Below are 26942 nucleotides of genomic sequence, written 5' to 3'. Positions count from 1 at the left end.
TTTACAGTACACATTTTTTATTCCATTATAGTACTGTTTCAAAAATTAGAATTTACCCCTTTAAATAGTTTTCAGTTTCTGTCCTCTTTTTGCTATTTCTTTTCTCTTCCCTTTGTAATTTCAATGTATTCAGTATTGGCTTTGCCTACATTCCATTTTGATATAAGACTGGCACCACAGCTGAATATATTGATTTCTCATGCATTAGCTTTTCTTTCGTAATCTTCTATCAGTTCTCTGATCCATGAGCAAGAGAAAGAGAGTATAACAGGTAAGATTGCTTTTTAAAGTTGTTTTAAATGCTTTACATGACTGAGAAAAGAAAAAAATGCACATTTTATTGTTGTCATTTAAATTTCATTTCGGTGACACTAAACATGGAACCAAAGGAAAAATGTTTTGTTTTTGTTTTGTTTTTCCTGTTTGGGGTATTTTTTTTTTTCTGAGTTTGTGTAGAAACCGTGTGGTGCACTGGTAATCTTGTCAGGGTACAAACTTGGTCTGAATGTTATTTGGTTTATTTGTGAACCATGTACTTGCTCTTCCTCCCAGAAGCATAGCTTGTAGGCAAGGTTAATCCAGTGTTGGCGATCCATGTCCTAGCACAGCATCTGTAAGTTAATACGCAATCGTTCCTTCCAAGGATGGATTTATCACTGTTAATGTATTTTCATTGTCTTATAGGCATAATGGGCATAAATATGTTGCTTTTAACATTAAGCCAAAAATTAATCTAATTAAGTAAAAATATTATGATTATGTACATTTTTTGCTTGAAGCGAGTGATTTTCAAACTTTTTGTATTTGGTGGGCTGTCCATCTTGTAATGGTGGGAGTAAATGTTTCCATAGGTGATAAGGCAGATATTGGCTGAATTCAGCTTGTCTTTTGGAGGGTGGGCAAACCAGAGGGCAGAAGATTATTTAGTTGCATTCCAGTGACCTGACTCTTCCTCCGCCTCCCCTTTAAAACACTCAACTAATAATCGTTAGGTAATGGGAAGTCTGGGGTTATAGTAGCAGCAGTAGTCCCACTGATTTAAAGAAATTCATAATGGGAAGAATTACATTTTAGCCAAATGATTGTATTTCTAGAAATTATTATGAACCATCACATTCCTCATGGTCATTTTAGTTATTACATAATCATTGAGTGGTCAGCCACACTTGACACAATCTCCCAGCATCCAAGATTGGAGATTCCTGGTCTGTTTAGAGTGTATGGTTTTGCACGAAATCTATCTAGGCTTGTGACTGCTTCAGTTTTATTTGTTAAGTAAAACCACAAGTATTTAATATTAAAGTACCAGTGGTTTGGTGTTTTTTTTTTTTTGTCGTTCCCAGTATTGGGCTTTGCGCCGGGAAAAGTCTGAATACTGGAGCTATAGAGCTAACTCTAAAAGTACTTTTATTGGTTTCTAGAAACTGGAAGAAGAGAAAGGCAAAAAGGAAAAAGAAAGACAGGAAATTGAGAAAGAACGGAGAGAAAGAGAGAGGGAGCGTGAAAGGGAACGAGAAAGGCGAGAACGGGAACGAGAAAGGGAAAGAGAACGTGAACGAGAAAAGGAGAAGGAACGGGAGCGGGAACGAGAACGGGATAGGGATCGTGACCGGACAAAAGAGAGAGATCGAGATCGGGATCGAGAGAGAGATCGGGACCGTGATCGAGAAAGGAGTTCAGATCGGAATAAGGATCGCAGTCGTTCAAGGTAAGGCTTTATGGAAGTTACTGTGTGCTTGATAGCTTTAATAGAACTGCAGGTTAGTACTCTCTTGGGCCATTTGCATGGATGTGGTGATAGAACTTCCTGAGACACGAAGCATACCTGGCTTGCTGTCTCACACACATGTAAAATATTGGTTAAGGGCTTCCCTGGTGGTGCAGTGTATAAGAATCTGCCTCCCAGTGCAGGGGACACAGGTTCGATCCCTGGTCCGGGAAGATCCCACATGCCGCGGAGCAACTAAGCCCGTGCACCACAACTACTGAGCCTGCACTCTAGAGCCAGTGAGCCACAACTACTGAAGCCCGCGTGCCTAGAGCCCATGCTCCGCAATAAGAGAAGCCACCGCAATGAGAAGCCCGCGCACCGCAATGAAGAGTAGCCCCCACTCACCGCAACTAGAGAAAGCCTGCACACAGCAACGAAGACCCAACACAGCCAAAAGTAAATAAACTAAAAAAAAGAAAAATATATTGGTTAAATTAACAGTTTTCAACTTTAGTGTTAGTTTTTGTCTGAAGCCAGTTTTTATACAGATCCAGCACACACCAGCCGTCCACCCAGTGTTTTGGATAGACATGATTCCTTGTTGTCTCCCTTGGTCAGTGGGCATTTTCTCTAGTCACTGTTTGATTGAGGTCCCCTCTAGTGGGAAATCAGCTCTAGTACCACTGCTTTTAGCTCCTGGTGTCTGTTTGGTCCTATAGCCCACTGGATGGCCACAACTTAACCTCCCAGGCTCTAAGTTTACTTTTTCTTTATGGCGTCTAGTAGTTTATTTCACTTTGGTTTGGTTTTGTTTTATTTAAAATTTTTTCATAATTACACTGAATTCATATGACATATCATCTCAAATTATTTAGGAATGAGGTAGAGCGAAAGTGAACAAAGGAAGTGGAGAAGGGCGTGAGCAGAAGGAAGCCAGTAGACAGAGGGAAGAGAGGAATCCCACCTTTTTCTTTTCCCAAGCTAGTTTTCAAATATACATTGCTTGGTTGCGATATTATTCTACCTGATTATAGCTGAAGGGAGGTCCGCTGGTTACTGGAACTGGAATTCAGTACTCTTACTAATCTTTAGTGGGCATTAAAATCCTTCCCTTCCTTCCTCCACTGGAATAACCATTATTCTCTTGAATAACCACTATTGAGAATTTGACATGTATTAAAATGAGTGGTTTTATACTTTTACTACAGTGTACTGTTTTATATCATATATATACATAAATTTGTATAATTACATCCATGGTATCACAAATTTGCAGTTTGGTTTTATCACTCTGAATTAAATACTTGAGAACTTTTTATTGCTGATAGATGTACAGTTGACCCTTGAACAATGCCGGGGTTAGGGGTGCCGACCCTCTGTGCAGGCAAAAATTCGAGTATAACTTATAGTTGGCCCTCTGTATACACGGTTTTCCATATCTGCAGTTCTTCATCCATGGATTCAACCAATTGTGGATTCGACCTACCTTGGATTGTGTGGTACTGTAGTATTTACTATTGAGAAAACTCTGTGTATAAGTGGACCTGCACAATTCAAACTCATGTTGTTCAAGGGTCAACTGTAGTTCTAGTTTACCCATGCAACATGCCAGAATGCTCTTTGCTTCTCACCTTTGCTGATATCTATTCCTTGATCACTAGTGAAATAGACTATCTTGTAACATGTTCTTTGGCCCTTAGTATTTCTCATATCCAGGTTTTTTTGTTTGTTTTCTGAGATGCTGATAAGCATTAACATTGAGTTTAGAAAGCAGTTCAGAATTTGGGGCCAGGATTATATTCTATGTCTTTCTGACTTGTATAGAGGAGTTTACAATTCTGCAGAAACCAAATGCTAAATTCTGGCTAGTGAATTTGTATATCATTTCATAATATATGTTGTCCTACTTTCTCTTGGGTTTAAACGAAAACACAGACTGACAGATTTTTTAAATCTTTTGTTGATGTAGAGAAAAGAGCAGAGATCGTGAAAGGGAACGGGAGAGGGAAAGAGAGAGAGAGAGAGAACGGGAACGAGAAAGAGAACGAGAGCGAGAGAGAGAGCGAGAAAGGGAACGGGAGCGCGAGAGAGAAAAAGACAAGAAGCGGGACCGAGAAGAGGATGAAGAAGATGCATATGAACGAAGAAAACTTGAAAGAAAGCTCCGAGAGAAAGAGGCTGCTTATCAAGAGGTAAATTGAGGGAAAGCTTTTATTCTTAAATCTTGGTACTTAGTAGGTTAGTCAAAAATTTTAGAACCCTTTGTATACATTTTTAAGCTTTGACAATTTCTCTTTTTAGCGCCTTAAGAATTGGGAAATCAGAGAACGAAAGAAAACCCGGGAGTATGAGAAAGAGGCTGAAAGAGAAGAAGAAAGAAGAAGAGAAATGGTAATTTTCTTGGTTAAAAATAAGTGATTTTTCAGATAAAAATCAGATCAAATCTTTATTAAGTAGAAGTGACTTTATAGTTAAAAAGTATGAGCTCCCAGTATAGATAATTTTTATATATTTCAAGTAACTTTGGGACAATTTCAGTACACCAAAATGTTTTTCCCTCCTATTTTTCACGTTTTTGCTCCCTATAAACTAATTTACCATTTGGCATACTGGCAAATCTGTCGTAGTATAAAATGAGAATTTATAGACCTTTCTTTGATTAAGAATCTGCAATATTTTTGAATTTCAAGAGGCTTTTTAGAGGCTTTGATATTCTGTATTAGTGTAGTACATTTGGATGAAGGAAATAGTCTCATGAGAAGACCTGTTTTTAGAAATCAAAACTATTGACTTCTGTATATAGCGCTTATAAATTATAGCTTTTCCTTATGTTACTACATTATCCTTTTAACTATATGATAATCATAAAAATGAATGTTGTTATTTTTTCATTTACACTGTTTGATCGACTGTAACAGTGAAAGCAATTGGCCAAGGTTGTTACCTAAGTAAAATGACAAAAAGATAATTTATTTTATCATAGTACTTGCTTTAGTATTATGTTCCATATGTTCTATCATTGCCAGAAGTTCATAAAGGTTTCTTTATCTCCAGTTTGGAGATTATTCTTCCAAAAACATTACTGAAGTTAGGAATCTTCTTCAAATAGCTTTTGAACATGAGACATAGAGGGAATTTTTGTAAGTAACCAAAAGAGTGCGTGCAGCAACTAGATAGATAGTATAGTTTTCCGGATGGTAGGTCTTCTAAGGTCCTACAGTTATTTAAAATAATTTGATTTCCCTGGATTGTAGCTCCCATTCTAGAATTTCTTCATAAACCCTAGGTTAGAAAATAGAGAATAATATAGTAAGAGACATAATTATTTGAAGAAGTGATTCCGCTTCCTGCAAGCAAATCTGAAACCTGTTTTTCTAGAGAAAAATTTCCTATTAGTTATTTTTTGTTTGAGAGATTAAAAAATATCCAGTTAGAAAAGCAGTTACTTGCTCATTAAAAAATGTTCAAGTAGCAGAAGTGTATAGTGTAAAAAGTCACCTCATGAAAGGTGACTTATGTTAATATTTCAGTATGTACATTATGGGCCTTCGTGTGTGTGTGTGTGTGTGTGTGTGTGTGTGTGTGTGTGTGTGTGTGTGTGTGTGTGTGTGTGTGTGTGTGTGTGTGTGTGTGTGTGTGTGTGTGTGTGTGTGTGTGTGTGTGTGTGTGTGTGTGTGTGTGTATGTATTTGGCTGCATTGGTTTTCGTTGCTGCATGCGGGCTTTCTAGTTTGTCGAGCGGGGACTACTCTTCGCTGTGGTGCGCGGGCTTCTCATTGGGGTGGCTTCTCTTGTTGCAGAGCATGGGCTCTAGGCTCATGGGCTTCAGTAGTAGCGGCATGTGGGCTCGGTAGTTGCGGCTCATGGGCTCTAGAGCACAGGCTCAGTAGTTGTGGCACATGGGCCTAGTTGCTCCGTGGCATGTGGCATCTTCCCAGTCCAGGGTTCGAACCTGTGTCCCCTGTATTGGCAGGCAGGTTCTTAACCATTGCCCCACCAGGGAAGTCCCCTGTGTTTTATTTAGGTATTTGTAAATATTGTCATCGCTACCTGACAATCTACTTGAATGCATTTGACAGATTTTGTGCTAGGTACTGGGTGTACAAGAATAACTAATGCTTCAAACTCTTAAACAATTGGGTAGTATTGTCAGAGAGATGAAGTGGTTACTGTATTGTGTGTGTGAGTGTTTAAGGTATGATAATGGTGTGTTCACAGTATTTTGGGAGTGGAGTACAGAGAAAGTGATTAATTTTGTCTGGGGGAAGGAGTTGGTCATGGATAGATGGTTACATTGGGGAAGTCTTTAGAGAGGTGTAACATTTGAACTGGATGAAATGTGTTAATATTTTACTGTAGTCAGAAACCTACATCTGCTTTGTATACAATATTGTTGGTATAGTAGATAGAGATGTAGATTATAAATACTCATTTTAAAGTATTTTTTATGTCTGTATATTAGATATAATATAATAAGATATAATTTCTGTGAAATATAATAGTTGTATTTAGAATTCCAAAAATAGGAGTAAGAGATTCATGTACTTTCATTGTTTGTGTACTCAAAGTTAGGCAGGCATTACCTTTTGATTGATGCATAAACGTGATTTAAATTTTTAATCCTGCAATTCATAAAAACTACTTGTACCATCATCTACCCATAAACGAAATGTTAAATATTTTTGTCCGGTTAACAGATTCAATAAGATAACTTTCAGTTTTCTTTCTTGGTGTGCTTAGGTTTCATTAGAAAAAAATTACTGGGGGCTTCCCTGGTGGCGCAGTGGTTGAGAGTCCGCCTGCTGATGCAGGGGACACGGGTTCGTGCCCCGGTCCGGGAGGATCCCACATGCTGCGGAGCGGCTAGGCCCGTGAGCCATGGCTGCTGAGCCTGTGCGTCCGGAGCCTGCGCTCCGCAAGGGGAGAGGCCACAACAGTGAGAGGCCCACGTACCGCAAAAAAAAAGAAAGAAAAAAATTACTGTACTTTGAAGCGTATCTTCAGAGAGAAAATTTATTGTAGCATACCATCAGTATATGTGGCTTTCATTTCATGGATAAGCCCTAAATCTGACTTGCTTTTAAGAGTAAAAGATTTTAAAAATCTAATGTTACTTACATTTAATATATGAAGTTTATGAGAATGAAAGAGTTCAAGTGGTATGGATAAGAAAAATCTGTTCCCACGAAAGGGCGAGGGAGTAATCTAAATTACTTCTATGTTAATTTTGCACACTTTGTCCTTCATTTCCTCAAAGGCAAAAGAAGCTAAACGACTAAAAGAATTCTTAGAAGATTATGATGATGATAGAGATGACCCCAAATATTACAGGTAAAGAAGCCTTGCTTTATGAACTTATACTGTCAGCTTTTTATTAGCCGTATTATCTCTTGTCTACAAGAGAGTACAAGTTCACTCAGTGGAATAAGATAGAAATCTTTGAATTCATCTTGTAATTATCCCCATAGTTGATAATGCTGTTTTCCGGGGGTCCGGGCCTGTTATAAAAGAATTGACAAATTCTGTGCACCTTCTGTGGAGGAAGGTTCATAATAGTATTGTGACAAATTCACTTTTCTTCCTGTGTTTGTATTTATTTATTTATTTATTTATTTATTAAAATGTGTGTTTATTTATTTTGACTGCACTGGGTCTTAGTTGCAGCATGCAGAATCTTTAGTTGCGGCATGCGGGCTCTTAGTTGCTGCATGCATGTGGGATCTAGTTCCCCAACCAGGGATCAAACCCCGGCCTCCTGCATTGGGAGTGTGGAGTCTTACCACCTGGACCACCAGGGAAGTCCCTCATGTGTTTTAAAGAACTTCAGTTTTTATAGCAAATTATAACTTGCCTTTATGACTATCTAAGGTGGCCTAGAAATTTTTGTCTTCAAGATTTCTAGAGTGCTACATAGTAATCTGAACACCCTCCCACCCTCCTTCACCCAATTGCTCTACTATTATGAAGTGAGAGTTGTGAAGCCTGCGTTTCCTGATATCTGTTCCCGTGGCATTTCTAAACTGCTCTCATTCTTCTAACATTTATGGCACTTTGGTAAAATTGTTTGCTTTGTTCTGCTCCCTCCACTCCAAACTATAATTTCCCTAAGGTTATGAACAATATTTTGATTTTTTTCCCATGTGCCTGGCATGATACAGGCATGTAGTGAATGCATTTAATATATATAATTTAATACACTGTAGCTGAAATAATCAAAACATTGGATTAACACTTTATACTGAATGAATGCCAAGGATGTGACTTTGTAGAAAATGCAAAGTAAAATTATTGAATCATAGATTAGCAGTACATTATTTCAACATTCTGAGATATAATAAAGTGCTAAATAGAACCTCTGCTTTCTCTTGATTATGCCCTGCTGCTTCTGTTAATTTTTTTTTTCCCACAAGGGAAAGGAGTTGATTTAAATTGAAGGTACAAAACTAATATTTGGGATATTACTACTCCTTGTATTAATTTTTCACAACTTGGCCTCCAAGACAGCACAGATTACCTGTTAGTTTCCCTGTGGAATAGGTATAAAATGAGAGCATTCTTCCCTCTGAAAGCTACTTTTTTACTTGTAGATACTCATTTAGAATGACTTAAGAATGAGGCATGGCGGGCTTCCCTGGTGGCGCAGTGGTTGAGAGTCCGCCTGCCGATGCAGGGGACACGGGTTCGTGCCCCGGTCCGGGAAGATCCCACATGCCGCGGAGCGGCTGGGCCCGTGAGCCATGGCCATTGAGCCTGCGCGTTCAGAGCCTGTGCTCCGCAGCGGGAGAGGCCACATCAGTGAGAGACCCGTGTACCGCAAAAAAAAAAAAAAAAAAAAGAATGAGGCATGGTGATACGTGACAAGACAGTGCTGACTTAGTAAACATTAACATGCAGAGAGCACACTGTCCTGGGTGTTCTACAGATATAGAGCATTAAGACAGTCTTCAGTCTCTTAGCATGCAGCTGTTAGTATGGAAAGAACTTGATTTTGGAGACGTTATGTGTAGTAGTTTAGACCTGAGTATTAAATAAGGCCTGTTATTTACTTTGCAGAGGAAGCGCTCTTCAGAAAAGGTTGCGTGATAGGGAAAAGGAAATGGAAGCAGATGAACGGGATAGGAAGAGAGAGAAGGAAGAGCTAGAGGAAATCAGGCAGCGCCTTTTGGCAGAAGGGCACCCGGATCCAGATGCAGAGCTCCAGAGGGTAAGATACTATGACATCCGTAACAATATTCTTTTAAGGCTATCATGTCATCTTAAGCCAGCCAACTATGATATAGTTTAGTTTATAAGGGAAATGTTTACACTCGATGCGTCTTGCTATTTTGGGGGAGGATATTAGTATTTTTTCTTTATTTTATTATGTAAGTCATCAATATTAGTTGATTTACAGCTTTATTTTCAACATCTTCTATATGTCTTACTCCTTTATTTCTGTCAAGTATTGCTTATTAAGTGAATGTCTTTTAATGTAACTTTGCTAGAAACTGTCCTTCCTATATGTGCTCTGACACTTAATGACTTTTGTAGTTTGAATTCTCTCATTACCACCCTAAATATTTTATTTCCAAAATAAAGATGTTTTCATGAACAGCTTGTCATTTAAAAATGAAAAGGAAAAAGACTGTGTCATAGGACATGGCATACCATTCTTGCTTTTAAGAATAGTGTCATGTTAGAAAAGTTTTTAGTTCTTAGTGTATCACAGATCTTAATACTATAAATTCTTCATATCAACTTTAAAAAATCTGTTATATGCTATTAACAGGAACCACGTCTTCTTACACGTCCCTTTTATTTTTCAAAATGAAATAGTGTTATTTTTTTCTGTTAAGTACTTATATGAGTAAATAGAAAGTTCAGACAACATAGAACACAGTAATGAAGAAATTAAAAACTGGCTGATTTCTTATAACCCCCCTCACACATAAGTTTTATAAGTGGGAATATTGTTACATGTGCTTTTTTTCTAATGTGCTTTTTTTCATTTTTAGATTTTTATTGAAGTATAATTGACATATACAGTATTATATTAGTTTCAATTGTACAATAGTGATTTGACATGTGTATACATTATGAATTGATCACCACGATAAGTCTAGTAACCATCTGTCACCATACCAAGTTATTATAACAATATTGACTATATTCCCTATGCTGTATGTTACATTCCCCATGAGTTATTTTATAACTGGAAGTTTGTACCTCTTAATCCCCTTCACGTTTTTGCCCTACCCCCCCATTCTGCTCCCCTCTGGTGACCACCAGCTTGTTCTCTTTATGAGTCTGTTTCTGTTTTGTTTTGTTTTCTAATGTGCTTTTACTTCAGGTATAATCTTCCACCAAGAATTTCTCCAGTTTATAGTCCAGGTGTCTTTTTTTCATCATCATGGTAGTATTGTCAGTGTTTTAAATCCTTGCCATTATAACATTTAGGTTGGGGAATATTACTATGTTTTAATTCTCCGATTACCACTGGGTTTGAATGCCTTGCAGATGGTTTAATGGCCATTGTACTTCCTCTGTGAGTTGATAAATGGTGTTATGCACAGATTTTAAATTTTTGTGTAGTTCAGGATATGTATTTTTACTTTTGTTTTTCCTGTGTTTGTTTCATGCTCAGAAAACTTGCTGATGTATTCATCCCAGTTTATAATGCTCTTATGATGATCATTTTTTATTATATTTTGTAATTTCAGGGGGAGTGTTCATTTTGGTTTAGGACTTTGACTTCAGAATTCTCCCTCCCACCACTTCTTCCTTTTCCTGTTTGTGAATACAGAAGTGACTACCACCTTCAGCCATTACCAAGAAATAAAAAATGATTATCTATGACCAGGCTGAGGATTTGAGTTGCCTCTTGTGTACTGTGTATACTATTGGGTTCTATTGGGTTGGCCAAAAAGTGCCTTTGGTTTTTAAGTAAAAATAAAAGACACATTTTTCATATTCACCAAGAACTTTACTGAACAATGTATTCACCCTTTTGTTCGACCGACCTTCTGCCATTTTTCAGGCAACTTCATAATTCCATCTTCCCGAAACTTTTTATCTTTTTGAGCAAAGAACTGTTCCACATGCCTTTTGCAGTCTTCCAGGAAATTGAAATTTTTTCCATTAAGAGAATTTTGTAAAGACCGAAATAAATGGAAATCCGAAGGTGCAATTATCTGGTGAATACGGGGAATGAATCAGAACTTCCCAGCCAAGCTGTAACAGTTTTTGCCTGGTCATCAAAGAAACATGCAGTCTTGCGTTATCCTGATGGAAGATTGTGCATTTTCTCTTGACTAATTCTGTATGCTTTTCGTCGAGTGCTGCTTTCAGTTGGTCTAATGGGGAGCAGTACTTTTTGGAATTAATCATTTGATTTTCTGGAAGGAGCTGATATAATGGAGGGCTCCCAATCCCACCATATATATAACATCACCTTCTTTGGATGAAGACTGGCCTTTGGTGTGGTTGGTGGTCGTTTATTTTGCTTGCCCCACGATCTCTTCCGTTCCACATTATTGTACAGTATCCACTTTTCATCACCCATCACAATATGTTTTAGAAACGGAACATTGTCATTACGTTTAAGGAGAGAATCGCATGCAGAAATACGGTTAAGACGTTTTTTTCACTTAACTTACGTGGAACCCAAACATCAAAGCGATTCACATAACCAAGCTGGTGCAAATGATTTTCAACGCTTGATGTGGATATTTTGAGTATGTTGGCTATCTCCTGCGTGGTATAACGTTGATTGTTCTCAATGGCTCGATTTGATTGCTATCAACTTGAACTGGTCTACCCAGCCATGGAGCATCGTCCAGCCAGAAATCTCCAGCATGAAACTTTGCAGACCACTTTTGACATGCTCAATCAGTCACAGCACCTTCTCCATAAATGGCACAAATCTTTTTTGCATTTTGGTTGCATTTTTACCTTTCTTGAAATAATAAAGAGTAATATGCTAAAAATGTTGGGTTTTTTCTTCCATCTTCAATATTAAAATGGATACACAAAAATTCACCAATTTTGATGTCTTTTTTTAAAATGCACACTGATATGACAGCTGTAACATACAGTCTAACAAAATTGTTTCGAATGAAGTTAAAGACAACTAAGTGCTACTAGAGCCAAAAACCCAAGCGAACCTTTTGACCAACCCAATAAAATAAAATTTCTGATTATAATTACTTTAATAAAGATATAAAAACATACTTTTCATTTTGAATTAGGCAACTATTAGCAATTACCTTTGTTATCTCTGTAGAGTGTATACAAGCCACTGAAGAATGGTAGTATATGTGAAATACTAGAAAAACATTTTGCAGAGTACCTAATATATTCTATAGATTTAGTTCTGATTGTAGAAGGAGGCAATGTTTTGTTATTCCTAAGGAAAAAAAAATAGAGATTTTGTGAAAGATAAAACATAGAGCTGGTTGAATTGAAGATAGTTGGGGTCTGTTTCAGTTGACCAGGTTATTTTCTGGTTTTAGATGGAACAAGAGGCTGAGAGGCGCAGACAACCACAGATAAAGCAAGAACCAGAATCAGAGGAAGAGGAAGAAGAAAAGCAAGAAAAAGAAGAAAAACGAGAGGAACCCATGGAAGAGGAGGAAGAGCCAGAGCAAAAGCCCTGTCTCAAACCAACTCTGAGGCCCATCAGTTCTGCCCCATCTGTTTCCTCTGCCAGTGGCAATGCAACTCCCAACACTCCTGGAGATGAGTCTCCCTGTGGTATTATTATTCCTCATGAAAATTCACCAGATCAACAACAACCTGAGGAGCATAGGCCAAAAATAGGACTGAGTCTTAAACTGGGTATGTTAGCATTTCCTTCCTTCCTTTTTTCCTCCTTTCCCCCTCTACCCGCCGTAACTACATAAATTTTGCCTTAAGGAAAAAATAAATATGTACTGCTTAGTAGGTAGCTAGAAAACTAGTTTTAAAAAAATGCCTTTCTAGCTCATGATTGTTTTCATAGTTCTGCTAGTGCTTCTGTATCTGCAGCTGCCTTGAGTTCTGAGAAGAAGTGAAAAGTTAAATTTTCTAGCGCTTGTGAGTAAGTGAGTTCTTTTTTATAGCTGGGGTCTTCCTCTGAGATCTGTAGAGGTATATTTACACTGCTTTTTAGGCATGGTGGGTTGTAAAATGTAACATTTGAAAATTAAGTCATTGTGCTAATACCATGTTTTTACTATAGGTGCTTCCAATAGTCCTGGTCAGCCTAATTCTGTGAAGAGAAAGAAACTCCCTGTAGATAGTGTCTTTAACAAATTTGAGGATGAAGACAGTGATGATGTACCCCGAAAAAGGAAACTGGTTCCCTTGGATTATGGTGAAGATGATAAAAATGCTGCCAAAGGCACTGTGAACACTGAAGAAAAGCGCAAACACATTAAGAGTCTCATTGAAAAAATCCCTACAGCCAAACCTGAGCTCTTTGCTTATCCCCTGGATTGGTCTATTGTGGATTCTGTGAGTAGCAAATTGTATTTCATTATTTTATTGCAAGTTTTTGGTTTTGACTATAGCACACAAACTCAGTTCATTCCGTTTATGACAAATAGGGGTGATAAGGTGGCTAGAATCTTGACATGGTCAATAATAATAGATTATTGTGGAAATTCTTATTGGTACCTGAGGTCTTCATAAATGAGAAGCAAATAATTTCGTCTCGATACATATCTGTCTTAGTTCAACTTGTTAATGATCATACTGTATTTTAGCCTTAAGAAAAATTATGAAGTTATATAGGTTTTTTAAGTAAATGTAATAAAAAGCTCTTCAATTTAGTAACCATGCTTTATTTTATAGATATTGATGGAACGACGAATTAGACCATGGATTAATAAAAAAATCATAGAATACATAGGTGAAGAAGAAGCTACATTAGTTGATTTTGTTTGTTCTAAGGTTAGTCTTTTACTTTTGCCCCAACATTTGTTATATACTTCAAAATGTTAGACTTTCTAAATTGAAAATTTTTACAGGGCCAAGTCAGTAATAATTTAGTTTTAATTACAAGAGTCGGGGCTTCCCTGGTGGCGCAGTGGTTGAGAGTCCGCCTGCCGATGCAGGGGACACAGGTTCCTTCCCCGGTCCGGGAAGATCCCACATGCCGCGGAGCGGCTGTGCCCGTGAGCCATGGCCGCTGAGCCTGCGCGTCTGGAGCCTATGCTCCACAACGGGAGAGGCCACAACAGTGAGAGGCCCGCGTACCACAAAAAAAAAAAAAAAAAAAAAAGAGTCATGGCTACTTAAGTGAACCCCTCTATACTATTTCAGACCCCACACTGCATGCTTTCATTTCAGAGGGTCAGAGAGGACAGAATAGCTGGCTGCTGCCAATTCTGCTCTCTCCCTGCCCCTGAGAATGTCTTGCCACCCACTTCTTGTCTTAATGGTTAGAATGTTGCTGAAGTACAGTTGAGGTTTTGTGGAGACAGCCAATAGTTTGTCTCAATTCTTTGTTAGTCATCCATCCTTTGGAAAAGAAAGTAGTGCCCTTCATAGCATAATAGTGGTATTAACTGACTGATTACTGTGTGCCAGGCTTCTTTCCTGGGAGGTACGGTGTTAAGCATTTTACAAAACTTCATCTTCTTCAAACTTCCCAACAACCTTAGGAAGTGCAAGTTACTAACAGTATCCCCATTCAATACATGAAAAAATTGAGGCTTAGGGAGAGATCGTGTCTTGACCATGGTTACATGATAAGTAGCCTGTAGAACTCATGCTCTTAACCACCAAGGTATACCACATCCTTTTATTGTCCCCTGAAGGCAAAGTATTTCTATAAAGGAATAGCTAATTGCATTTTAAGGAAATGGTATTTTTCTACCAGTACTGCTCTTTTAACATTAGGCATAGCTAATTTAAGTGACCCTTTCCACTTGTCATTACTGTAGCATAAACACTTATATAAGTCTGGATTTGAATTAGAAGACAAATAATGTGATGATTAAGATCCCAGGTTTTAGTGTCAGACTTTTATTGAAAAGAGGGAGATTCTGGGAATTAAGAAATTTATAGAAAGGTTCTAAAGTCACAAGGAATTCTCATACTAGTTTGAGGGTACCTTAAAAATTTTTTTTTACTGTATTGCTAATGTTTTGTTTATTTTCAAAGTGACAATTATTTTTTTTTCTCTTAGGTTATGGCTCATAGTTCACCTCAGAGCATTTTAGATGATGTTGCCATGGTAAGTTAGAAATTTACTGTTGTTAATATTTTAACTGCACAGGGAGATCAGCTCAGTGCTTTGTGACGACCTAGAGGGATGGGATAGGGAGGGTGGGAGGGAGGTTCAAGAGGGAGGGGATATGGGGATATATGTATGCATATAGCTGATTCACTTTGTTGTACAGCAGAAACTAACACAACACTGTAAAGCAATTATACTCCAATAAAGATGCGAAAAAAATTTAAATTAATATCTGTGAACAAACTAACTTCTCTGAATTTGATTGAATTTCTCCCTGTGTTGGTTCCAGAATCTTTATGGGCCTGAATTAAAATTTGAACATGCATTAAGAGGTTAAAGGCGTTCATAGTAAGATATTATTAGACAACAGTAGAGTTAGGGGTTTGTTTGTTTGTTTTTTCCTTTGCGGTACGCAGGCCTCTCACTGTTGGGGCCTCTCCCGTTGCGGAGCACAGGCTCCGGACGCGCAGGCTCAGCGGCCATGGCTCACGGGCCCAGCCGCTCCGCGACATGTGGGATCTTCCTGGACCGGGGCACGAACCCGTGTCCCCTGCATCGGCAGGCGGACTCTCAATCACTGTGCCACCAGGGAAGCCTGAGTTAGGGTTTTTTTTATCATTCTCTCCCCTCCCCTGTTTTTGGTGTTTGTGTGTATAGATTCTGAATCTATTCATAAATTTAGAGACCATTTATTAAGTGTTTACTGGGTAGAGCAATGTGCTAGAAGCACAGAAAGGTGGAAAATCTGCCCTTAAAGAACCAGCAGGGAAACAGGTATACCAATATTGATACTGTAATATCCTTAGTATAATGGGGATATATAAAAATGATCATGGGGGCAGAGGAGATAAGAGTAGTTAAGTGTTGAGGGCAGTTAGGGAAACCATCACAGGAATTACCATGTCAACAGACTTGAAGATTGTATTACTCTTTTGTCACTTGGGCAGGTGTCTGTTGGGTTGGTAGTAGTTAAACATTAAATCCCAAATTGCACTTAATTTGGATATTAGAGTTAGTGGTTGTGGTTGCATTGAGTTTGTGAGAAAAGAAAGGAAGAGAATTGATGGTAAAGGTGAGAGAGTGATTGAATGGACTGTGAACTCCAGTCTAGGAAGAAAAGGAAATAATATCAGAACAGAGTTGGTGGTCTGAATGAATCAAGGACTGGTGGTTCCAGTGAAGCTGTGGGAGATGTGTTTGAATGAAATAACTGGAAAGAGAGGTTTAGTTAGAGAGTAGAATGTTTAAGAATACAATTGGTAAATTAATCCAGATGATGGCAAGGTGCAAAGTATGGCCATGGGAGTTTCTGGGGCAGAGTTGATGTCATTGTTTAGAATATCAGTGAACTTTAAGCTGGGTTATAACACAGAAATAGAAATTACTGTGTGTTGGGACTGGGATTGGAGAGAAATACAAGAACCAGCTGCCAGAGCACTCATTTAATGTGGATGAAAGACTAGATATTTGCTAGACAGCTGCTGTTGGAGTGAACCGGTGGTGTAATGAGATCTCGCCAACCTCAGTGGAGATATTGTTTACGAGGAGAGAAACAATGAAGATCCAGCAGCTTCCTCTCTCTTGTGGAGACTAAAGCTTTGAAAGTGAGGAACTTTCTCAGAAGGCCACAGAGGTGTCAGGGTCTTTAGGGGACGTCCCACATTTTCAGTTAAGGTAAGGAGATGGAAAGTCTAATTAAAGAAGTTGGGGATGGTTAGTATAAAGTGGAATAGGGTCTAAAGGGCAGAGTGGGAAAGTAGCAACGGGAAGAAGAGTCAGAGAGGAAGAAGAAACGTCAAGCATGATGTGAGATGATAGGTGACCAGGGGAACTTTCATTTTGAGCTGCAATTAAAGTTGTCAGGGAGTGCCATAGGAGGGTGCCTAACTAAAAGGAGCTCTAAGGCCAAGATGTTATGTGTCCAAGCACTATATGATGTCTGAAGCCAGATAACATTAGTTTTCTGCTGCCTAGCTAGCCTAATGCATCTGTTGTCTAAAATTCCTGAAAAAACGTTTGTGAAAAGTTTGATGCCATAATGCTGAGCTTCAGATGAAAGGAGAAATGTGAATAGATCCCAGTCCTTAGGGATACAATCTGAACTTCCTTGACCTTCCAGCCTCTTCACAAAGTTATCCTTGAGTGAAGAGAGGGTTTTGTAGTTAGGCCTGAGTTAAGGAATTAAAAAAAAAAAAAAAATCAGGGAATTCCTGGCAGTCCAGTGGTTAGGACTCTACACTTTCACTGCCAAGGGCCCAGGTTCAGTCCCTGGTCGGGGAACTGAGATCCCACAAGCCATGCAGCCACGAAAAAAAAAAATCAGTGTTCTGGTTTGTGGCCTTGGCAGAGGTATAATCACTGTTGGTGAAGATGTCATGTGTCACTATTAATCCGTTTTGATCTGTTGAAATAGTTTGATATTTAGAGTATAATTAAACTCTGCCGCTTATTCGCTTATATTGTTTTTGATTATTTTCTGGCTCATTGTTGATCAGAGTGGGAGGAAACCAATTGAGTTGGTGTTGTCAGCCAGTTCTGGTAATAGCTCATGGACCCTCTAAATATTTTTTGAATAAATGAGATGGAAATTTTAGCTCAAGTAGTATTTTGCTCTTATTAGAAATCTGACTTTTTCAAACTGTACCTTTCCTCATTTTATGTAAGTTAATGAACTTTGGTTGCATTTTTGTACCTGGGTTCAATTCCTCATTAATTAGTGTTGCAGCCTAGTTCATTTTTTTTTTTTGGCTGCAGGATCTTAGTTCCCTGACCAGGGATTGAATCTGCACCCTTGGCAGTGAGAACGTGGAGTCCTAACCACTGGACCACGAGGGAATTCCCACAGCATATTTTTTTTTTAAACTATGGGTTACGTCTGGCTCATAGATGTCTTATTTAAGTTCTTTATTTGTCATCACTGAGAAATGTAAGGAAATTTCTCAGGAAAATCGATTTCTGGCTTGTCTTAGGTACTTACTGATTGTACTAATAAGCACTCTTCAAAGCACTTGGTGCATATCAACTTTTAATTCCCACAGTAGAAGCAGTATGACATAGCTACTACAACCTCTGTCTTACAGATGAGAGAACTGAGGCTCATTGTGATTAAGTAACCCAACCAAGAACACGTAACTAATAGGAGGTAGAAGAGCTATTTGAATCCAAGTAGTCTGGCTAGAGCTCTTGTTTGCTTAACTCCTAACCTGCTTCTCCAGAGTCTTGGCAGCATTAGGCCAGATGCCATTATGACGGTGGTACCCTGGAACTCAGTCATTGCTGCCTTCTGAGAAGGAAGCATGCTGTTCCAGTTTACCACACAGCAGCCCTGGTGTAGAGTGCCACATATGTGTGGGTGATGAGGGCAGGAGTAGTGCAGTGGTGAGGACATGATGCAACTAACTCATAGGTAGATAGAAAAAATAAGTTGATTTGCCAAGGAGAAAAGACCTTTTATTTATTCAGTAGTCTTGTGTCCCTTGTAATGATAGTGTTCACTTTGTTTACTCTATCCCAGATACTATATTAAAATGCTATACATATATTCTCATTTAATATTTCAGTGTCACTTATGTAATAAGTGCTCATAAATGTTAAGATTGTGAGGTTCTTGGGGAGGGGTAAATGAGATACTCTGTATTAAGTATTATGTAGTTATATAACCAGTTCTGTCTAAATTACTATGTTCTTTATAACATTTGCTTTCCTCAGGAAGTAGTTTTCCAAGACATGTATAAATAAATGCTTGTTGGTAGATAAAAGCCTTTTTTATTCCAGTCACCTTGTTGGGAGATGCGTATGATTGCTTCTCTTACGTGTGTAAGTGTTTTTTGTCTTCTTCCTTTTCTAGGTACTTGATGAAGAAGCAGAAGTTTTTATAGTCAAGATGTGGAGATTATTGATATATGAAACAGAAGCCAAGAAAATTGGTCTTGTGAAGTAAAATTCTTTTTACATTTAGAGTTCCATTTCAGATTTCTTCTTTCCCACCCTTCAAAGGACTTTAAATTTTTTTTTGTCTTCAAAGACGTTTGTGACATCTGTAATTTTTTTTTTAATGTAGAAAATGTGAATTTTTTTTTGTCCTCTAATTTGTTAATGCCATGTGTACTCCCTTGGTTGTAAAGACATCTGAATCCTACCATGGTTCTCTTTATACTCACCAGGTACAAATTACTGGTATGTTTTATAAGCCGCAGCTACTGTACACAGCCTATCTGATATAATTTTGTTCTGCTGATTTGTTCCTTGTAAATATTAAAATGACTCCCCAATTCTTTTGCAGAATTGCACTTAATATTGAACTGTACTGTATAGGCACCAACATGAACAATTTTAAATTGAAAGAATACCAGTCATACCTATTACCCTTACCCCCTTGATCAAAAATGGCAGGCCCTCTTCATGGCATGGAATTTAAAATTAGAGTGCGAAAAGTAGCAGACAATCCATTCCTACTGTATCTCTGTATGAATGTGTTTGTGTGAATGTATGTATAAAAGTCTTACTTTTCCCTAATTTGCTTTGGAAGTTTCCCTGAAACATTTCCTAATTGAAGACCAGAATTGTAAAGGAAACATGGTATTGTGCCAACCCAAATGTCTGGGATAATTAGGTTATTAGTCTCCCGGAGTATGGTATTCTCTTGTGGCAAGCAACAGTTTGTTGAATGGAATGAGTTTTTCTGTTGAAAGCTGGCTGTGTCAGCCTCTCTTTTAAAGGAGTGTGAGTCACAGTGGTTCCCCCCCCCCCCCCGATTTCATTGTTCAGGTATGAGGCAGATCCTTAGATTCTGGAGAGCTTTATTTAAAGCATTTTTTGCACTAATTGGTCCTTAGTTTAATTTTGTACCCCTTTGTTTTAAAAAAAAAAAAGCTTCATTCAAAAAGCTTAAGTGAAAAAAATCTTTTTTAAAAATAAACAAACTATAAAATTAGGCCATTTTACAGACTAGGAATGTTTGACAAAATACAATAGGAATTTAGCATGGCAATTTACAAAGTTTACGTCTTATTTCTGAGGATAAAGTAAATCGTTCAAAGCAGTTACCACTAGTTTTTCATTTTGTAAAGTGTTTCTATCTTGTGTGTGTATATGCAGGCACACACCTTGTTTACCTCTGCTCATCAAAGTTTAAAAACATACTGATGGTGTTCTTAGAGACATACATGGGGCTTTCTTTATTGTAGATCAGAAATTCACCAGGGAGCGAAATTACCTGAAAATGTAACAAGTTTTAAATAGTTCTTAACAGAAATTAGGTGCAGCTATTCCTGTGTCTGAGTATTTATTTTTTAAAAGATTGGGTGGGGGAGGGGTGTTAAAAAAATGCATAACTGAGCTTGAGTTACTAGATTTTTTTTAATCTTAAGAGGACATTTGAAAACACTGTTCTTAACATTGGACCATGACATGGTTCCATTATGTAAATATTTCAAATATTAAAAATGTATATATTTGATCTTGGGGACTCATTCTTTCAGAGTCTTGTTAAATAAATGGCATCATGTTGTAATTATGCGGTGCATACTAGAAACTTAACTTGAAAATATGGGCTGAATTTTTGACGGACTCAGTTTTTGAGTATTAGTAACTAAAGGTCAAAGAGGCCGTTTGCCGTATTTTGGATTAATCTGGACATCTGTGGAGATATTCCCCCCTTTAGTGTTATAATATTTTAAATTGTGGTTTCTGAAGGGAAAATTCAGAAACATGCTCCTTGCCATTTACAAATTCTTTTACTAGCCTTTTCTCAGATTGACCCCCAGCGTAACTCCCTGTTCAAGCAGTTTATTATGCCTGTCTGTCTTCTCTTACCATATTATTGCTTCTAAGGCATCATATTAGGTTGTTTTTATTTAGCCAGCATTAGCATGGAAGTTTATTCAGGTAGATTTAATTTTCCTTGCTTTGGTCTCTTCTGCTCTTTCGGTTACATTCACCTTAAAAGGGCCCTTGTGTGAGACCCTTGGGGGCACATACCATATACTGCATAACACTTCCAGTGACATTTGTGTCAGGATCCCAAATTTACACATTAACATTTCTGCAGCAAAACAGGATGATCACAGTCAGTGGGTTAAAAGACCCACTACATTAATAGCTTAATGTCAGTTCAAGTCAGGTTTTGCCACAAAGGTTAAACTTAAAGGTTTTCAGAGTTCTTATTTTTCAGGTTTGTATATAAAGAACTGGACATGTATAAGCTGGCATATTGTAGTGTCAGGAAGAATGCACATAAGAAAATTTTTACTAAATTGCTTGAACTTTCTGGGTTGTCTTTACCATTTGTCCATAGGTTAATTTCAACTTGGAAACCTTAGTTAATCCATATTGCCCATTCAGTTTGTTATAAAATTAGATGAAAGTCTTGACAACCATTCTTGATGTGGCAGTTAGGAAACCAATGTGCTTTTTCTTCATTTGACCCTGTAAATAAAATAATTTTAAATGTGTATATCTGTGTACAGGAAGAAAGTGGTTTTTCTCAAACTTTAACATGCAGCTCAATCACCTGGGGGATCTTGTTAAAATGCAGACTTAGGGCTAGAGTGGGCCTGAGAGTTTGCCTTTCTCACCAGCTACCACATGTTGCCAGTGCTAAGTGATCCAAGAACTGCTTTGATTAGCAGTTTAAAGTGTCTACTCAGTACTAGTATTTTATCCTAATAGACTGCACTAATGCAGCTTAATTTTCTTTTTAAGTTCACTTTAAGGAGAAAAACATTTTTTGAGGCAAATAAAGAGGTAGGTATTATTTATGTTTATGAACATAAAGTAGTCTTCCAAAAAGGTTGCCTGAGAACAACTCCAATATTCTAGGCTTTATTCCCAGCCAGCCCCAGCACATTTTCTCCTGAGAGAAATTTGTTGTTACTCACTCTGAATCTTATCATAGCACTTCCTGATATGTAATAGTAGAGGCCGATGATTATTTTGTGGAGAGTGCGGTTTCAGGTACTAATCAGGCATGGATACTAAATATGGTGGACAAACTGAGAAAACAATGAGCTCGAGTCAAATTGTACTAAACATATTTAACATTTTTTCTCCTTTAATATGAAGAAAAAATTTTAATGCAAATCAATGTAAGCAGGTATACAATGTGTATATGAGGCTTATTTACCCAGCTCTTTCAAATAAGTTCTATGAATGTTTCCACTTTCTACCCAAAAACTGCTGAAAGGTTTTATGTCAAAGTGGTTACACATTTTTCCAAGTCATATTTCAGCCTTCTATTAATATGAAATTGAGAAATTGTTTTGCTTAGCAAAAGATGGTGACATTGATTTGTGAATACCAGTAGCTAAAGAAAGGTATTAGAAGGAATCCCAAACAGGCAAAGAAATAGGCAGTCTAAGTGTCGGGAAGAAAACTAGGGAAATTCACATGTGTATATTTTAAACCCAGGAATTATTACTATTACATTCATACTATAGACCAAGGTGAGCTTATAATATTTGATAAACTGGTAGATTTTTTGAAATGTGATTATGTTGAATTATTGAAATATTGTTTATTTGCATTTGAATGCTTAATTTTCATCTTTATTTAAAAGATTCTTTGCCTTTCATTTTATTACTTGACTCATATGAAGGCTAAATTAGGAATGGCAATCTGAAATGCCCAGGAAGAAAAGATAATTTCTATAAACAAAAATGAATAAAAATTCTTTTCAAGCCGTGTTGTTGGAATTAAATGACGCTCTAAGTCTGCCTACTCTGCCTCATCATGTATTAGTTGGATAGATGACTTTTGGATTGTCTTGCACAGAGTGGTAGCTGAAATATTAAGCGAGGTAACCCTTTCGTCTTTCTGTGTATGACTTATATTTGCCATTGAAGCACAATTAATATGTGCCATTCATGTTTTAAGCTAGATGGAGTGATAGACGTAAATAAGATCTCTCTAGTAGCTGACAGTCTAGTGGTGGAGAAAAAGATGAGAGGATCACTAATAGATATACAATGTACTATATGAACTGTCAAACTTGATGAGCTAACTTCAAGGTTGAGAGGAAAGGGATAGATAGTAGGAAGCTTCTCAGCAGAGATAGTAACATGTAGAGGGGACCTTAGAGATCACATAGTCTCTCTCTTTTTTGGCTGCACTGCACGGCATGCCGGATCGTAGCTTGCACCCTCAGCAGTGGAAGCGCGGAGTCCTAATCACTGGACCGCCAGGGAATTCCCGAGATCACATAGGCTTAACTACTCACTGCAACACTGCTACAGTGTTCCTTACGTTGGATATCTAGAGGCCTGCATATTGGATTCTATCTAATTCATGGTCTAGATCTGCACTACCAAGTTTTTTAATTCATTTAAATAAAATTTAAAACTCAGTTCTTCAGTTACACTAGCCATATTTCAAGTGTTCAGAAGTGATGTGTGACTAAATTGAATTTAAAAATCCAGTTTTTTGTTTGCAGTATTCATATTTCAGGTGCTCAGTGGCCATATTTAGCTACTGGTTACCAATATTGGGTAGACATTGCAGATTAAAGAACATTATTTTGACTAAAGAAAGTTACATTGGATAGATATGGTCTAGATGCTGATAGCCACCTAAGAGCAGAGGAAAGTGCTTGTTAATAAAATTCCCTCATAGGAAGCATTTTTAGCAAATCTTTGTTGAGGCAAAAAGTATTGTGAATTTAAAAATAGTTCTAAACAATTTTTCCTGGTTTTTTTCCTCATAACAAAAGGAAAAACTAGAGAACACTTCACATTGTAGAATCTAGAAACTATGAAGGTTCATTTTTTTTTCCTGTCAAAAGATAATGGCAAATATACCCAGGTGAAGAGATTTGGCTAATTGTTACAGCAGGTGGAAAAGCTAGATATTAAAGTTTCATTTTGAGTACATTCTTGAGACAAATTTTTTTTTAAACGGGGCCCAGGTTCTTTAAGAAGGAAATTAGATTTAATAAAATATTGACAGTCTCACAGAACTTAAGACTAAAAATGCAAGATGAGTAAGCTAAAGCCAGCCCTTCGTCTTGAGCTGTTCCAAATCTGAGCCAGATGCTTGCAAAGAATGAAAACGATGTGAGAGCTAGTAAGATAGAATATGGCCAAGCACCTAGTCTTGATGACAGTATTATTTTTCATTTTTCAATTCTACTTTACTCCCATAGCAAACAGAGCAATGATGTATAAATAGAGGTAAAACTGCTTTTATGTGGGAAGTGTTAATAAATTGGATTGCCTTGCTGAATCTATGGTGTAAAGAACTGGCCTTGAACGCTGACTTTATTTACTTGTGACTAGTGACTGCTCTAGCCTCTCTAGAGGCTCGAACAGCCCCTCTCCCCAAGTAGCTCTAACAGGTCCGGCACTGGATTTCCTGTCTGCTTCATCTTTCACTGCTTACTATTGATTTTTGCCACCATTTTTTTCTTTCTTTCTTTCTTTCTTTCTTTTTTTTTTTTTTTTTTTTTGGTCATTTGTTTCTCCATTCCTGCTCCCAAGTCGAGACACTTCTGGGGAAAATATAAATGCACCACTGCAGATAGTATGGACCCTCTACTATTTTTCTCATTCTTTTACTGAACTTCACTTCTTAACCACAAACACTGCAGCTTTTATAGTTCTTAAACTTCCAGTGCTGGGACTTCCATGGTGGTCCAATGGTTAAGACTCTGCGCTTCCACTCAAGGGAAACAGATGGTTTCAATCCGTGGTCGGGGGACTAAGATCCTGCATGCTGTGCGGCATGCTATCTTAGGTAGGTATGAATGAGTAAAGGTCATTTGATTTTCCCTCTTTCTTAGCAAATAACTCTCAAGGTTAACAAAAGCTTAACTTTAAAAATCATTTAGGCATATTCTCTCCAGTTTATAGCTCTCCAGTTTATGATGACATGCATCTTGAACCTTCGCTTTCTATAATTAAGGATGGGTACTCCTATCCAGAAGACCTCCCCCACTCCTGTTTCTGGTTTCTAACTACAGTTTGCAGTTTCTTGAGCCTTGCTCTGGAGTTTCCGTTATCTTCTTTCTTCCTTCAGGCTGGAATACGTTTTTGTTTTTGTTTTTGTTTTTTCCCCTGCGGTATGTGGGCCTCTCACTGTTGTGGCCTCTCCCGTTGCGGAGCACAGGCTCCGCACGCGCAGGCTCAGCGGCCATAGCTCACGGGCCCAGCCGCTCCGCGGCAATGTGGGATCCTGCCGGACCGGGGCACGAACCCGCGTCCCCTGCATCGGCAGGCGGACTCCCAACCACTGCGCCACCAGGGAAGCCCTGGAATACGTTTTTTAAAGAAAACAGAAACTTAACCTTAGGTCCTCTCCTTTTCACTACAGTAGAGATTCCACAAAGAGTAGCTTATAGTTATATGCACTCTCCAAGTTTTTTTTTTTTTAACATCTTCGTTGGAGTATAATTGCTTTACAATGGTGTGTTAGTTTCTGCTTTATAACAGAGTGAATCAGTTATACATATGTCACCACATCTCTTCCCTCTTGCATCTCCCTCCCTCCCACCCTCCCTATCCCACCCCTCTAGGTGGTCACAAATCACCGAGCTGATCTCCCTGTGCTATGCAGCTGCTTCCCACTAGATATCTATTTTACATTTGGTAGTGTATATATGTCCATGCCACTCTCTCACTTTATCCCAGCTTACCCTTCCCCCTCCCCATATCCTCAAGTCCATTCTCTTTGGTCTGCATCTTTACCATCTTGCCCCAGGTTCTTCTGATCATTTTTTTTTCTTTTTCTTTTTTTAGATTCCATATATATGTGTTAGCATACGGTATTTGTTTTTCTCTTTCTGAATTCACTGTGTATGACAGTCTCTAGGTCCATCCACCTCACTACAGATAACTCAGTTTCGTTCCTTCTTATGGCTGAGTAATATTCCATTGTATATATGTGCCACATCTTCTTTATCCATTCATCTGTTGATGGACACTTAGGTTGCTTCCATGTCTTGGCTATTGTGAATAGAGCTGCAATGAACATTTTGGTACATGACTCTCTTTGAATTATGGTTTTCTCAGGGTATATGCCCAGTAGTGGGATTGCTGGGTCATATAGTAGTTCTATTTTTAGTTTTTTAAGGAACCTCCGTACTGTTCTCCATAGTGGCTGTATCAATTTAAATTCCCACCAACAGTGCAAGAGAGTTCCCTTTTCTCCACACCCTCTGCAGCATTTATTGTTTGTAGATTTTTTGATGATGGCCATTCTGACTGGTGTGAGATGATACCTCATTGTAGTTTTGATTTGCATTTCTCTAATGATTAATGATGTTGAGCATTCTTTCATGTGTTGGCAATCTGTATATCTTCTTTGGAGAAATGTCTATTTTGGTCCTCTGACCATTTTTGGATTGGGTTGGTTGTTTTTGATATTGAGCTGCATGAGTTGCTTGTATGTTTTGGAGATTAATCCTTTGTCAGTTGCTTCATTTGCAAATATTTTCTCCCAATCTGAGGGTTGTCTTTTCGTCTTGTTTATGGTTTCCTTTGCTGTACAAAAGCTTTTAAGTTTCATTAGGTCCCATTTGTTTGTTTTTATTTCCATTTCTCTAGGAGGTGAGTTAAAAAGGATCTTGCTTCCAAATTTCTTAAGTCTCAGTCTGTAGTCTCCATTCCACTGGTGAGTGGTGATAGCCTAAATGAGACTCTGGCTTTTTAAGAGGCTACACCCTAGTTAACCTCTTAGCACTATGGATGTTTGCTCTCTTTTTGGGACTCTTCTTCCTTGGTGTCTAGGATGTCACTTTAGCCTTGTTCCTCTAGTCTGTGTCTTTTTTTTTTTTTTTTTACAAGATGGGACATATATTATAAAATATAGGAATTCAAAAGAGGCATACACTACATCCAAACAATCAGAAGAGGCTGCTTACCTCTCAGTTGTTATTACAGAGATTTGCTTACTTAACGTTTACATACTTAACACTTAAACTATATTAGCTGCTTGACTTTTTCTCTTAACAAATCTGATGAATTATTAATAAAGTCCCATTTATTCCAAAATCCAAGGAAACTTCAAACTCATTCATGAGATATTTATTAAAATAACACAT

General features: G+C 37.9%; 1 protein-coding gene across 4 annotated transcripts in view; it reads left to right on the top strand.

Moving 5' to 3' along the window:
* Window positions 1–22394, top strand: part of RBM25 (RNA binding motif protein 25) — a 57639-nt gene extending 35245 nt beyond the window's left edge. For all 4 annotated transcript variants that reach the window (XM_060095898.1, XM_060095896.1, XM_060095897.1 and 1 more), the window contains 10 exons: window positions 1422–1708; window positions 3681–3903; window positions 4013–4102; window positions 6968–7041; window positions 8764–8914; window positions 12201–12525; window positions 12908–13182; window positions 13522–13620; window positions 14861–14908; window positions 18759–22394. In XM_060095898.1, coding sequence (XP_059951881.1) covers window positions 1422–1708; window positions 3681–3903; window positions 4013–4102; window positions 6968–7041; window positions 8764–8914; window positions 12201–12525; window positions 12908–13182; window positions 13522–13620; window positions 14861–14908; window positions 18759–18851 — 1665 coding nt within the window. In that variant the 3' untranslated portion in view covers window positions 18852–22394. The remainder of the gene's footprint in view (window positions 1–1421; window positions 1709–3680; window positions 3904–4012; window positions 4103–6967; window positions 7042–8763; window positions 8915–12200; window positions 12526–12907; window positions 13183–13521; window positions 13621–14860; window positions 14909–18758) is intronic.
* The last annotated feature ends 4548 nt before the right edge of the window (window positions 22395–26942 follow it).

The sequence above is a fragment of the Mesoplodon densirostris genome, chromosome 4, assembly GCF_025265405.1.
Source record: "Mesoplodon densirostris isolate mMesDen1 chromosome 4, mMesDen1 primary haplotype, whole genome shotgun sequence".
NCBI classification, from domain to species: domain Eukaryota; kingdom Metazoa; phylum Chordata; class Mammalia; order Artiodactyla; family Ziphiidae; genus Mesoplodon; species Mesoplodon densirostris.
Note: the sequence above shows the minus strand (reverse complement) of the source record. Positions and strands in the feature narration are given on the sequence as shown.